Genomic DNA, 13,537 nt, shown 5'->3' on the forward strand with positions numbered 1-13,537 from the left:
ATAGCAGTATGACTTTGAACGAGTTAATTGTTCTGGGATTCAGTTTCCTCAACTGTAAAAAGAAAATATTAAGTGCCTCTGTTTCAGAGGGTGATTATGAGGATTAAATGAGATAGTCAACTAGAAAGAAAATTCAAAATATTTTCAAGGTTTCTGAATTAAGTGCCAGTCAGGCCAAATTATGTGTGAAATTACTGTGTACTATGAGCCAATGATAAAATAAGGATAAAATGCTTGCAGCTTATACACGGATTTGAAGTAAATCATATCATTTTGGAATTTCCTAGTTTGAAAGAATTTAAAGATTCTGTTATTTCTCATATGATCATTCTGCAGAAGTTATAAGCCTTTGTATTTTTATAGATCACACGTTTACTTAGTATCTTAATCATAACATAATTGGTACCAAAGAAGTTATGATCTTAAAGTAATGACCCTGACTTATTCTGTATTCCACCTGGAACTTAGATTCATCACTCTGTAGTCCCATTTCCATGAAAGGCCCCTGGGTCCTGGCGTACATACTCTAGTACCCTTTGCCTCCACGTGTTAACATGGAGAAGGCAGCTCAGGTTTCAAGTCTCTAAAGAGAGCTCTTGCTAGCCCTGAGAGACCTGGGGATATAGGGGTCTTCCTGATGGAAAAGCTGTTTTCTACTTCTTTTATACTGGTCAACACAAAAATGGATGGGGAAAAGGGCTAAAAAGGTTTTGTGCTTGTTTTTTGTTTGTTTTTTGTACCAAGGCATACGTTTGTGGTTCAAGACCTCTAGTCCTTGGTAAAAAGTGCTTGTGTATGTTGGGTACTCCAAAGGTCCATCTAGTCCTGTTTGTGGCATACATCTATGCTGCTCTTAAAGAAGGAGAATTGTTCATTTTATTTTTTTTATTTTTTCCATTGCATATTTAATTCTTATTTGTCCACTGTCTCTTTTTAACTTTAAGTAGAGTCCTAGATTCTTCTTTATGAGAATGGTTAGTTATCTAAACCATAAAATTTACTTAGTGCATGAAAAACACAAAATCAGTAATGTATTAAAAAACACCTTTCTTAGAAAAATCATTCTTTTAAGCATTTCTTTCCTTTAATTTTAGCAGTGTATCAGTCACTGCACTTTCTAAGTGAACATTTAAATATTATAGCAATTAAAATGTATGCCATAACTTTTGTTCTTTTTGTATCACTCGGTTATACAAAAGGTCCATTGAAAGTTAACCATACAGAGAAAGTCAGTCTTCCATAAAATAAATGTGGAGTTTGGCTGACATAAGTGCAAAATTGCTTATTGTTGGCCTAGAAAGAAAATGATTTAAATGTCAATTTTCTAGGTGTCATGAAAAAGTTTTCTCAATATACAGCTTTCAAACATTTCCCCATTGATTTACATTTTTATTCATCTCAGCTGGATGGAAGTTGTGTGGCTGTGCTGAGAACGGGTTTGGGTTCTTGCACCACTCCCCTGATGTCATAGCTGACTCTTAATCTGCTCCATTTCTAACTCAGATTGCTCATATGAGGATTAGAAAGGTTAGATGCTTCCTTACTGCTGCCTTGGACAAAGAATGTTCACGCTTTCTCTTACAGAACACTAGTGTTGAATTAGAAACACCCAGTATTTGTCACTTATTAGCTATGACCTTAGGCAAGTAACTTTACTTCTCTGTGCCCACTCCATAGGGCTGGTTTGAGAATTAAATGAGTTAACATAAGTGAAGTATTTACTTACTACAGTGTCTAGAAGATAAATAAGAATTTGCTTATATTATTTGGAATGAATATATATTCCGGTATTTGAAATCTCATTGCCCTGGCACATAATAATTTTCAGTGAACCAAGTTTGGTAACATTAAGAAATACTCATCTGTCCCTGGCTGGTGTAGCTCAGTGGACTGAGCATGGGCCTGTGAACCACACAATCACGGTTCGATTCCCAGTCAGGGCACATGCCTGGGTTGCAGGCCAGGTTCCCAGCAGGGGACTCACGAGAGGCAACCATACATTGATATTTCTCTCCTTCTCTTCTTCCCTTCCCCTCTAAAGATAAATAAATAAAATCTTTAAAAAAAACAATACAAATAGGTTTAAAAAAAAGAAATACTCGTCCGATGAACTTCTAGATTAGTATTGAAAAATAACAAGCTGGATCAACCCATCTGAAGAATTATTCCCTTAAGAAATGCATTTAAACCTAGTTATTTTTCAGCCAAGTGCTTTTTTCTTCTGATAGGATTGGTTCCTCTTGGTGGCCCAGCACACATTGGCATGTGGCCTTATTGTGTGTCTTTTTAGAGTCTGTAAAGTTCTCAAGTGTTTTTGGCCTGAGATATTTTAGTGAAAAGGAAGCAATTTTCCTTCCTTATAGGTTATACCTAGTTGTGAAATGAGCTATTTTCAAACACATGAACAACATTAGTACAAAAAGTAGTTTTTTATCAGTTTTACTGAGTTGGTTATGCCTGTGGTATTTCTGCTTATTTATACTTATAAGCTTATGTATTTGGGCAGGTTTTTAAACTGTTTACCCTCTGCTGAAAAGCTAGAGAGGTACCAAAGGGCAGTAGGCAGGAATGAAGGGTGAAGTGTGTTCACCGTTTCATTCTGTGAGTGAAATCCAGATACTTAATGAAATTAAAACTGGGAAGAGTTATGGGCTTTGATAGTTGCTATTTAATCTTGTACAAGAAAGCTCTGTGATATTTAAATACAACTTACTTGAAATTTCTTATTTTTCATGTTATAGAACTATTTTGCTTTATTAAGAGTTCATCCGTTAACGATTTAGATGGAGTTTGCAGTAGTTTAAAAAATAGTCAGTTCTTCCAACTAGTCAAGCCCGTGTGAAGTAACATATGTGAATCAGAACAGTGAAATCTAGCCGTTGGTCTCACCACAAAGTAGTTTTGGTCTGTGTGTGCAGGAAAGACTTAAGGTTTTTAGTTAACGAAATGGTTAATAGTAGGTTAAGATCTCACCTTTAGATATATTTTAAATATAGTGTATTTGGGGGTAAAAAATTTTAAGGCACCCAAATAATTTTTAAATATTAGGAATAGATTTTTTTCAGTTTTATAATTTATAGTATATAGTACTTTATGTTCCAAAATTGGATATAAAAAATAGAGCAAACTGTACATAATTTAATATGTTGGAAATGTTCAATTTCTTCATTAGATTACAATAATAAGCTATTTTTAAGTTGACAATTACAAGGGGCATGCTTTAGAACTCTTTTTCCTGTCACCTACATTTTTCATGTATTTGGAGACAGATCCTTGAAGTTTATAAAATTATTCTGTGCAGTAGATGGCATCATGCATTTATTAGCACATGTTTGGTGGACAAAGTTCTGGCAAAATTTAGCCTTAATTTTGATACGGTGATTGATTTACATTTTTTCCTTTGATTTGAAAATATTTTGCAAAGGACTATGAAATAATCTTCCCATTGAACAAGTCCACTATGTGAAAAGTTTAGTATTAGGTACTATGGGAGATAAAACTAGAAAAGATACCATCTGGCCATCAAAGGTACAATTTTATACTGGCATGACCCTTCATTGAGACAATTTATATAAGAGTTTCATCCCTTCCTCCACAGCACACTAAGCCAGATTTGTATTAGGGTTTAGAGAAACAGAGCCAATAGGATGTTGCTTCTGTGTCTAACCATATATCTAAAGAGAAGTAGATTTACTTTAAGAAATTGGCTTACATGATTATGGAGGTTAACAAGTCCTGAGATCTGCAGTCAAGTTGGAGACTCAGGAGAGCCCCTTGTATAGTTCCAGTTTAAAACCAGCAGGCTCCATACCTTGGAATCTTCAGTGTTTCAGTTCCAGTCTGAGGGCTGGAAAACACCAATGTCCTAGCTTATGCAGTCAAGCTGTAGGAATTCCTCCTTACCCTGGCCTTTTTGTTCTAGTCAGGCCTTCCACTGATTGGATGGGACCCGAAGAGGTCAAGCTGCTTCTTTTAGCCTACCAATTCAAATATTAATCTCATTGAGAGACACACTCACAGACACACCCAGAGTAATGTTTAACCAAGTTTCTGGGCACCCAATGGCCCTGTAAAGTTGACACAAAGAATGGACCTTAAAAAGTCCTTTACATAGAGTTCACAGTATAGGATGACAGTGTTGCTCTCTGTCTCCTGACATCGCAGTAGGCACTGGACTCCTCAACAACATCAGAATTCCACACCTAAATCAGTTTTCTCAACCCCCAACATTCACACAAAATTCTTAAACCTCTGCTCATCCCTTTGCTGACATCTTAAATCTCCAGGAGAAGTATTAAGTTTGTTGGACATTTCAGGAGCATATCACAGGATTATGCCCTACAGCCAGGCTGCCATGTGGAGGTGCTGGAGTTCAAGTTTTTTAAAGAAGACTTTTCAATTAACCTAGTGGCATTCAGAACCATCATGCTTTCTGAAATATATTCCAGGAGGTCCTGAAGAATCCTAACCCTTGGTGATAACTTTATTTCACCAAATATCTATTGAGTGCCCTGAATAGCCTCTTCAGTGCCAGGTACTGAAACATGTTCCCAGACATACGCATATACACACATAACACACACATTTTAATATATATATATACAATATAAGTAAAATAGTAGCCAAGATAAACATGACCTCTCCCCTCCTGTAGAGACAGAATGAAAATTTTATAAATTTTTTTCCTAAATTGTGGTAACAGCTAACAGTCTTAAAGAATATCAGTAGTGGAATGGAGGTCAGGGAAGATCTCTATATGGAAATGATATTGAAACTGAAAGTTAAAGCACGAAAGGAAACAGGATCTGAAAGAGTGCACTAGGCAGAGAGAATAGTACACCCAGAACTGGGAAAAGGGGTTTGACAGAAAGAAAGACGCAGCATCCAGAGTGTGCTGAGCAGTGGGTTGAGTGTACTACGAGAAACAAGATCTGAGGCTAGAGGAGCAGGCAGGGTAAAGATTTTGTATTCTACGTCAAAGGTGGCAAACACAAGGCCCACAGGCCAAATCAGCCCCCTACCTTGTTTCTGCCTGGTGGCAGCACCTAGTTCCTTGCCGCTAGTTAAGGAGTAGTTGCATTTATACAGTCCTAAAATTACATTCAGCCCTTTGAAGGCAACCATGAGGCTGATGTGGCCCCCAGCGAAAATGAGTTTGACACCCCTGTTCTAAGTGCTGTGGGAAGCCAGAGCACACACACTCTTCACACTCTTTAAGTGGTGAAGTTACCTGACTGGATTTCTCAGTTTTCAAAAGACCACTCTGGTTGCCTGTTCAAGAATGAGTTGCCAGGTAACAAAAGTCAAGTTTGGTATGTTCTTGAGGCTGTCCAGCCAGAAAGTGGTGATTGGGTTACAGTTTTGGCAGTAGAGTTGGATAGTAAAGGATAAACTTTATTTGTATTTTGGGAGTAGTGTTGACCATACTACTGATGGATCACATGAAGATGACCAGGACAGACATTCACACACAACTTGCATGGGCTCCCAAGTGAGTAGGTGCTGTTTTCAAAGTCAGAAAAATATGAGAAAGAACATACTTGGAGGAAAACAACAGTTTTCCGTTTTATTCTGTTGCATTTGAAATCCCTGTGAGCTATTCAAGAAGAAGTATTCAGTGTCAGAAGAAAGATTTGGCTTGTATATATAAATTTGGGAGTGTGATATATGATTTATAAAAAAATATCTGTTTGGTCTTTGTCCCCATTTCTGGCTCAGAGCTCCTAAAACCCTTGGAATTTCTGAAGTGAGGAATGATAAAGGTGTCTTTTTTTATGTTAGTGACACAACTTAGTTCCCCATCTAAGGATGGGGGCTGGCTGTCTAGAGCACCAGCCATATGATTGGAGGGTTGGAACTTTCAGTCTCATCCCCCAAACCCCCTACATAGCTGGAGATTGAGTTCAGTCACCAATGACCAATGATTTTAACAAAGCCTCTGTAAAAACCCAGAAGGAAGGGTTCAAAGAGCTTCTGGGTTAATGAACACATAGAGATTTTGGGAGAGTGGCCTGTTCAGAGGGGGCATGGAAGCTTTGCATCCTTTCCCTATGTCCAATGCATCATTTCCACTGGTCTGTTGCTGGGTTATACTCTTTTGTAATAAACCAGTGATCTAGTAAGCATCATGTTTCTCTGAGTTCTGTGAGCTATTCTAGCAAATTAATTGAATCTGAGAAGAGATTCACAGGGACTCCAATATGTATGTAGCCAGTCAGAAGCACAGGAGACAGCCTGGGCTTGTGATTGGCATCTTAAAACTGTGTGTCTGAGATTAGGGGGAGAACAGTCTTCCAGGACTGAATGATTAACTGGAATCTCACCCCAGGTAGTGTCAGATCTGGGTCCTGGAAAATTGTTGGTCTGAAGGAATCCCACCCCTCATTTTCCCCTCCCACATTGGTGGATTTTAGTGCAGAACCTGAAACAGGAAGGTATTAGAAATGGTATTTGAAGCGGTGAGAATAAATTAGTATAGAGGAAAAAGTGCTTAAGACACAGGCCTGATAAGCTACCATTTAGAGAATAGTTCTTTATCAGCTCATTAAGCAGGGGCCACATCTCTGCTTTTCTTCACCTGGACCACTAGATTACCAAGTATTCTTTTGAATCAGAGCAGCATACTTGACAGAAACAGAAAGTAGGCTAACAGACATTAGGGCCATTTGGACTTACCTGAGTGGTCACGACGCAGATATAAGTCTTGACATCTCTCCTTTCTCGCTGAAACACCCAGTGGAATCACTAGGTTCGATCACTTCTGCCCTGGAAGCTGTGTCTAAGCCATCCACAGGGATCTCGTATTCACTCCTGTAGCCTACAACACTGTCGTCGCTTCCCTGGGTTAGCACAGCATTCTTCTAGCCAAGTCACACTCTTAAATCTACTCACTTCTCACAGGAGCTACACAGCACTTCAGTTACTTCTCATTTGTATTAAAAATAGAGACAAAAACATCAATTTCTGAATTAAATCTTGGTGCACAAGGAATTTTGAGTTGTTTGACAATGAACTTAGGATTTTTCTTACTGAATTATTATTCAGGTAAATTTGGGGTTTACCATTTTTTCAAAAACTCAAGTTTAAGTATTTCAAAGTAGAAGTGTGTTTCTACAGAGAAAAAATGATAAAAAGCTGCATGCTGTAATATAAAGTTTTAAAATAAGTGTAAATTAGAGTCTGAAGTGCTGTGTATCTGTTTGTGTTGCCCTTCCTATCAAGTGTATCTGATATTTTTGTTGAAAGCATTCTTAATCCTTCCTCTTCTTTTATGCATTCACATCAATAATGTTCATTATATAAACTAACTCTATACACTGTTTTTCTAAGCTTATCCATAAAATGTATATAACATATTTTAAAATTATTTGAAGTCAGTATCATAATTATTTGTAATGTAATTGTTCTTAGCATAAAAGTTCTCTTGACTGGTCTTTAACCAATAATACATGAATATTTTAATTTTAAAGTGTAACTTTTGCTTTATGATAATAAAATACCAGAAATTTTTTCTTTTACATTGTACCATCTTATCACTACTTTATTTGGAAACTTTCTTAAGCTTTCCTTGCTATGGTATTTTATATAATAATATCTGGTTCTTAGAAAATTTGGTAATAAAATGTTAACTGAAATCCAGTTGAATTCATTTTGGTTCAGTCAACACACTGTAGTCGTCTACACATTACTTTAAGGAGAATTATCAGAAGAGAATGTGGCTATTAGTAAACAGATAAAAAATTAGTTTTAGGATTCTGTAATATGTTTTNAAACTTTCTTAAGCTTTCCTTGCTATGGTATTTTATATAATAATATCTAGTTCTTAGAAAATTTGGTAATAAAATGTTAACTGAAATCCAGTTGAATTCATTTTGGTTCAGTCAACACACTGTAGTTGTCTACACATTACTTTAAGGAGAATTATCAGAAGAGAATGTGGCTATTAGTAAACAGATAAAAAATTAGTTTTAGGATTCTGTAATATGTTTTCTCCTAAGTTAGACTGAAAAACCTCTGAAGAAGAGCAATGATTTATAATATTAAAAAAATAAAATGCCAGTTATAATGCTTATATTCAGTAGTATTTGTCAGGGGAATGGAATATATGTCCTAAGATTACTAGACATTATTCTGGAGTTCAGTCTTTCTCTCCTAGTTGGAGAGAAATTATGTTGAGAATGTTATCATGGTTATGATGCTTTTAAGCAGGAGTGCATACCCTTTTGATGTCTCTGGCCCGCACTGGAAGAAGATGAGTTGTCTTGGACCATGCATTAAATATACAAACACCAACAAAAACTGATGAGCAAAAAAAAGATCCATGCATAATTTTCATGGTATTTGCCATCACAGATAAGCAAAAAAGTCCTCACATAATAACACTAATTATGCAGCAGGCCTTTCGATAATCTTTCAAAATCACCAAGCAGGTACCACGTTTGTGATCACAAATACAGAAAATGTACATATCTGAGTAATAAAACATCACTGATGTTGTTGTTAATACTCTTTATTATAAAAGTAAAAGAGGGCATCATAAAACTAGTGGGATGTTTGACACTGTATTTGAGAAACTAGTACATCAGTATCTGGTTTCATAGAAGTAGTTACATTTCTCAGTGAGTTCTCAGGGTGCTCATGAGATATTTTGATTCTAATTTTACTCTTAATGTGTTTTATTCTTAAAAATAGTTGCTTGCAAATTTAGGTGCTATCAAATAGTGATGACATGAATAAGGAGTGACTGTGAAGCCAGGGATATTTTTGTCTCTGGGAAAACAAGACCTATAAAAGTCCAGTAAAGAGACATGATCAATTTTTTCTTTAAGTTGAATGGCAGATTGCAGCCCTATGCATTCCATTTGAAAATTGGCAGGTAACATATTTACGTTGACTGAAAATGGAGTCTCAAATATAGTAAAACATTGATTATTTTCCCAGAAATCTTGAAATTTGTTTTCAAATTCTTGTGTAAAATAGAAAAGCAAGGCTGCATTTTTTTTTTTTTTTTTTTGCTGTACACAGGAGTGTGTTGAGCCAACATGTCAAAATGCATACAATTGCCTGCTTTANTTTTTTTTTTTTTTTTTTTGCTGTACACAGGAGTGTGTTGAGCCAACATGTCAAAATGCATACAATTGCCTGCTTTAATTTGAGCTTGCCATAATTTCATTTGGAATGCTGTTATTGTTTGAAACATGGTATTGATAAGTTGGTTTTCATCTTGAAGATGCATATTTAACAAATAGTGAAAGCATACATATGTTTATTTTACATGACATTGTGTCACGTAATCACAAAAAAATCTCATAATCTTTTAGGTAAATGTATGATTTTGTGTTGTGCTGTATTCCTAGTTATCCTGAGCTACATGCTTGGACACCTCTGCTTTTAGGTTTAACCACATAAAATTGTTGATGAAAATGACATTTGAAATTCCCCTACAAAAAAAAAAAGGTTGTCTAAGTTAATATTTAGGTTCATTCATGGGAATTGTACTTAAATATTTTAGGAAGGTGAATAACTTCTTGTTTTAATGAGTAAGGTTTTTATAATAGTCATCCTGTAATCAGAAATTTAGATTATTATACATTTCTTTTAATCAAGTTATAACTGTATTTCATCCTTTTTATGTACAACTCCAAATTATTTCTAAAGATAAATCTTTGTTTGTTTTTTAATTTTTAAGACTGCTGAGAAGTCAGGCCACATTGAAAGATCAAAGAATGTAAGGCAAAGACAAAATGACTTTAAGGTAAGTTAAAGATAGGCATGTAGACTTTTCCTGTAACAGGGTAAGTTTTTCTCAATCATGGTAGAAGACTCTATGTTCAAGCTATTCATCATCATTCAGGTAGAATCATTTATTTGATGTAATCAAGTTAGTGACTTTTAATGCAGTTTGCTTATTTATGTTGTCCAGAAAATGATTCAGGAGATAATGCACTGCCTTGTGAAGCTGATCCGTGGAGCGCTGCTTCCACTCAGCATTCCAGAGGGTGGAGTGAGGCAGTACGGAGGTTGGGAGGTAAAGTCTGAGCTCGAAGGACAGTGGCTTGCCCATGCCATCCAGACTATAAGGTAAATATAGACACACTCTCCTGAAAAAGGTCAATATTTTTTTTGCTGAAAATAATACTGAGGACGAGATACGATTTTTAATGCATTCTGTGAAGAATTTACTTTTACATCCTTTTGCTTCCACTGTTTCCCATGTGTCATCTCACAGGCTATTAAACCTTCCTGGTTTTATGTTTGATGAGATTGTCAGGCTGGGTATGCATCTATATTGTTTAATTCAGTGTTACTGTTATATTTTAATCCCTCTTATAGTTTTACTTCTACCTTATTTTCAACATAATATTGTAGCTTCTAAGCTCCATAATGAATAATTACAGGATGGCCAAACCGATGTGATTATACTCTGCTCACTTTTGTTTTGTTGTATTTGTTTTACAGGCTTACTTATGAATCATTGACCGCCCTTGAAATTCCTAATGACATGTTACAGACTATTCAGGATCTCATTTTGGATCTTCGAGTGCATTGTGTGATGGTCACATTGCAACACACAGCAGAAGGTACAGTGAGGAAAATTGATGACATTTACTAGACAGTGGGAATCTGAGTATGCCACCTCTTACTAGTTTTCAAATATTTGAAAACAAGAAATTACTTTTATGGAAATTTGAATATTTTAGATTGTCTGTAGGTGTCCAATGTAATTTTTTCCAGAGGAATTTTATTTTAAAAATTGGAAATGCCAGACTACAGAAATTAAGATGGATCTACTTGAAAAATATTTAAGGATATAAAAATATGCTTATGGCAAAAGTTAAGTAGAGTATAAAATGTATATAAAATATTATGCCAGTTTTGAAAAATATCTGCATATTTTAAAAGTTTAATTTACAAATATCAATGTAAAATTAGAAGAAATACTATTAACAATGGTTCTTCATGTGGTAGAAATCATAGGCAAAGCTCATTTTCTTTATACTTTCTAGAATTTTGAGGGATTTTTTACAGTTATAACAATTAAGATTATCTTTAGAAAGTAGCCCTTTAGGTATTAAATATTTTCAGAAACAATTAAGAGCATTGTTATAAATGACATAAGCCATTACTATCTATCATCATATCTATATAGAAATGGTGACTGATACACTCAGTGAACGGAAATGAGATTGAGTCAGATAAGAAACTGAGCAGTGTCCTCTTAATTTATCACCTCTTCCTCTTAGGAAATTGAAACACACTGCAGCATAAAAAGGCTTGGACTTGCATTCCTTTAGCCAAGTGAGAATCAAACTGTCATTGTCAGGAATGTATAGGATTAAAATCAAATCTAAATTTTTCTTTAAGAATTTTAGGGAGAAAATAATGTTATTTTGTACATGTTTGATATTATTAAGAGTGCAGAATAACTAATGCATTGTTTAAAGTTATTAAACCTAGCCTAGCATTCTCCAAATTGAGCTATGTAGTCAAAAATTTTATTAACACTAATGTTTTATTAGAAAAATGCAGGATAGGGACTTCCACCAAGATGGAGGCATAGGTGGAAACACTGTGCTTTCTCCCACAATGAAGTTTAAAGATAACAAAAGTATTAGTACACAAAAACGCAGCCAAAACACAGAAAATTGAACTATACAGAAGTCCAACAACAAGGAACAGTAAGAGGGGTGGAGCCAGCAGCAGAGGTGGGTTGAGCAGGAAAGATCGTTCGGTCAGACTGACCCAGGGGCGGAGGCGGTTGGTGGATCCCAGCCATGGGGTGGTGACGGGTGGACCCAGTGAGGGCGCAGGGTGGCTGGCTGACTGCGGTCACACATTCACACGCAGATAAACCAAGCAAAGGACGAACAGTGAGGCAGACCACTCAGGCTAGGGCCTCAGTGACGGGAATTAGAGCCTGAAAGCACCAACTGGAAAGACTTTCATGGGGTCGAGGGGCTGGGAGAGGCCCCATGAAAGACCAAACATTATGACTCCAGAACAACTCAAAGCCCCAGAGCCAATACTTCTAAGCAACAAAGAGATAGCCAACCTTTCAGATGCACATTTCAAAACACTGGTGATCAGGATGCTCACAGAACTGGTTGATTTTAGCCACAAATTAGAGGAACATATGAAGGCTAAACTGATTGAAATGAAGGGAAATGCACAGGAAAACCAATAGTGATGGAAAGGAAACTGGGACTCAGATCAAGGGAGTGGACCAGAAGGAAGAAAGAAACAACCAAACAGAAAAGAAGGAAGAAACAAGAATTCAAAAAAATGAGGAGAGGCTTAGGAACCTCCAGGACATCTTTAAACATTCCAACATCCGAATTATAGAGGTACCAGGAGGGTAAGAGGAACAGCCATGAATGGAAAATTTATTTGAACAAATAATAAAGGAGAACTCCCCCAATCTGGCAAAGGAAATAGACTTCCAGGAAATCCAAGAAGCTCAGAGAATCTCAGAGAAGTTGGACCCAAGAAGCAACACACCAAGGCACATCATAATTACATTAGCCAAGATTAAAATGAAGGAGAGAATTGTAGAAGGAGCAAGAGATAAGGGGATAGTCACCTACAAAGGAGTTCCCATCACACTGTCAGCAGATTTCTCAAAAGAGACCTTCCAGGCAAGAAGGAGCTGGAAAGAAGTATTCCAAGTCATGAAAAGCAAGGACCTACATCCAAGATTGCTCTATCCAGCAAAGCTTTCATTTAGAATGGAAGGACAGATAAAGTGCTTCTCAGATAAGATCAAGTTCAAGGAGTTCATCATCACCAAGCCCTTATTATATGAAATGTTAAAGGGACTTATCTAAGAAAAAGAAGATAAAAAGTACAAACAGTGAAAGGACAGCAAATTCACAGTTATTAACAACCACACCTAAAACAAAAGCAAACCAAGAGAACAGCTAGATCAGGAGTGGAACCATAGAAATGGAGATCACATGGAGGGTTAGCAACAGGAAAGTTGGAGGAGGAGAAGGGGGGAGAAGGTACAGAAAATAGCATAGATGGTAGGTAGAAAATAGATAGGGGGGAGGGCAAGAATAGTAGGGGAAATATAGAATCCAAAGAACTTGAGACACGTGGTCATAAACTAAAGGGGGGGAATGGTGGGAGAGGGGGTGTGCAGGGTGGAGGGGAATGAAAGGGGGGAATAGAACAACTTGAATGGCATAATCAGTAAAATATATTTTCTAAAAATGCAGTGAACAGTACACATTTAAATCTTTCACTCTATCAGAATTATATTTTTGTACCCTCTTTTTGACAAACCTATTAAAAAGTTAAAAACCATAACCCATAGATTTTTATCTCTACAAAGTTCAGTGAGATAACTGCAATAAAAAGTATTTATGCTTATTCTCCTTATAGAAGTAAAGAGATTAGCTGGAAAGGAAGACTGGATTGTTGGTAATGAAGGACTCACTTCTCTAGTAAGTTTAAATGCTTTTAAATGAGTAATCATTAGTGTATATTATATTGAAAATTAATGATTTATTATATTAATAAGGAGCATGTGCTCTCT

At 36.2% G+C, this 13,537-nt stretch overlaps 1 protein-coding gene across 1 annotated transcript in view; it reads left to right on the plus strand.

Moving 5' to 3' along the window:
- Nucleotides 1–13,537, plus strand: part of EXOC2 (exocyst complex component 2) — a 273,565-nt gene that overhangs the window by 163,932 nt on the left and 96,096 nt on the right. The window contains exons 14-17 of the mRNA XM_037070417.1: nucleotides 9,689–9,754; nucleotides 9,923–10,080; nucleotides 10,459–10,580; nucleotides 13,384–13,445. Of these exons, the coding sequence (XP_036926312.1) occupies nucleotides 9,689–9,754; nucleotides 9,923–10,080; nucleotides 10,459–10,580; nucleotides 13,384–13,445 (408 nt within the window). The remainder of the gene's footprint in view (nucleotides 1–9,688; nucleotides 9,755–9,922; nucleotides 10,081–10,458; nucleotides 10,581–13,383; nucleotides 13,446–13,537) is intronic.

This window comes from Sturnira hondurensis, unplaced genomic scaffold, assembly GCF_014824575.4.
Source record: "Sturnira hondurensis isolate 20B ecotype Veracruz unplaced genomic scaffold, ASM1482457v3 Scaffold0001304, whole genome shotgun sequence".
NCBI lineage: Eukaryota > Metazoa > Chordata > Mammalia > Chiroptera > Phyllostomidae > Sturnira > Sturnira hondurensis.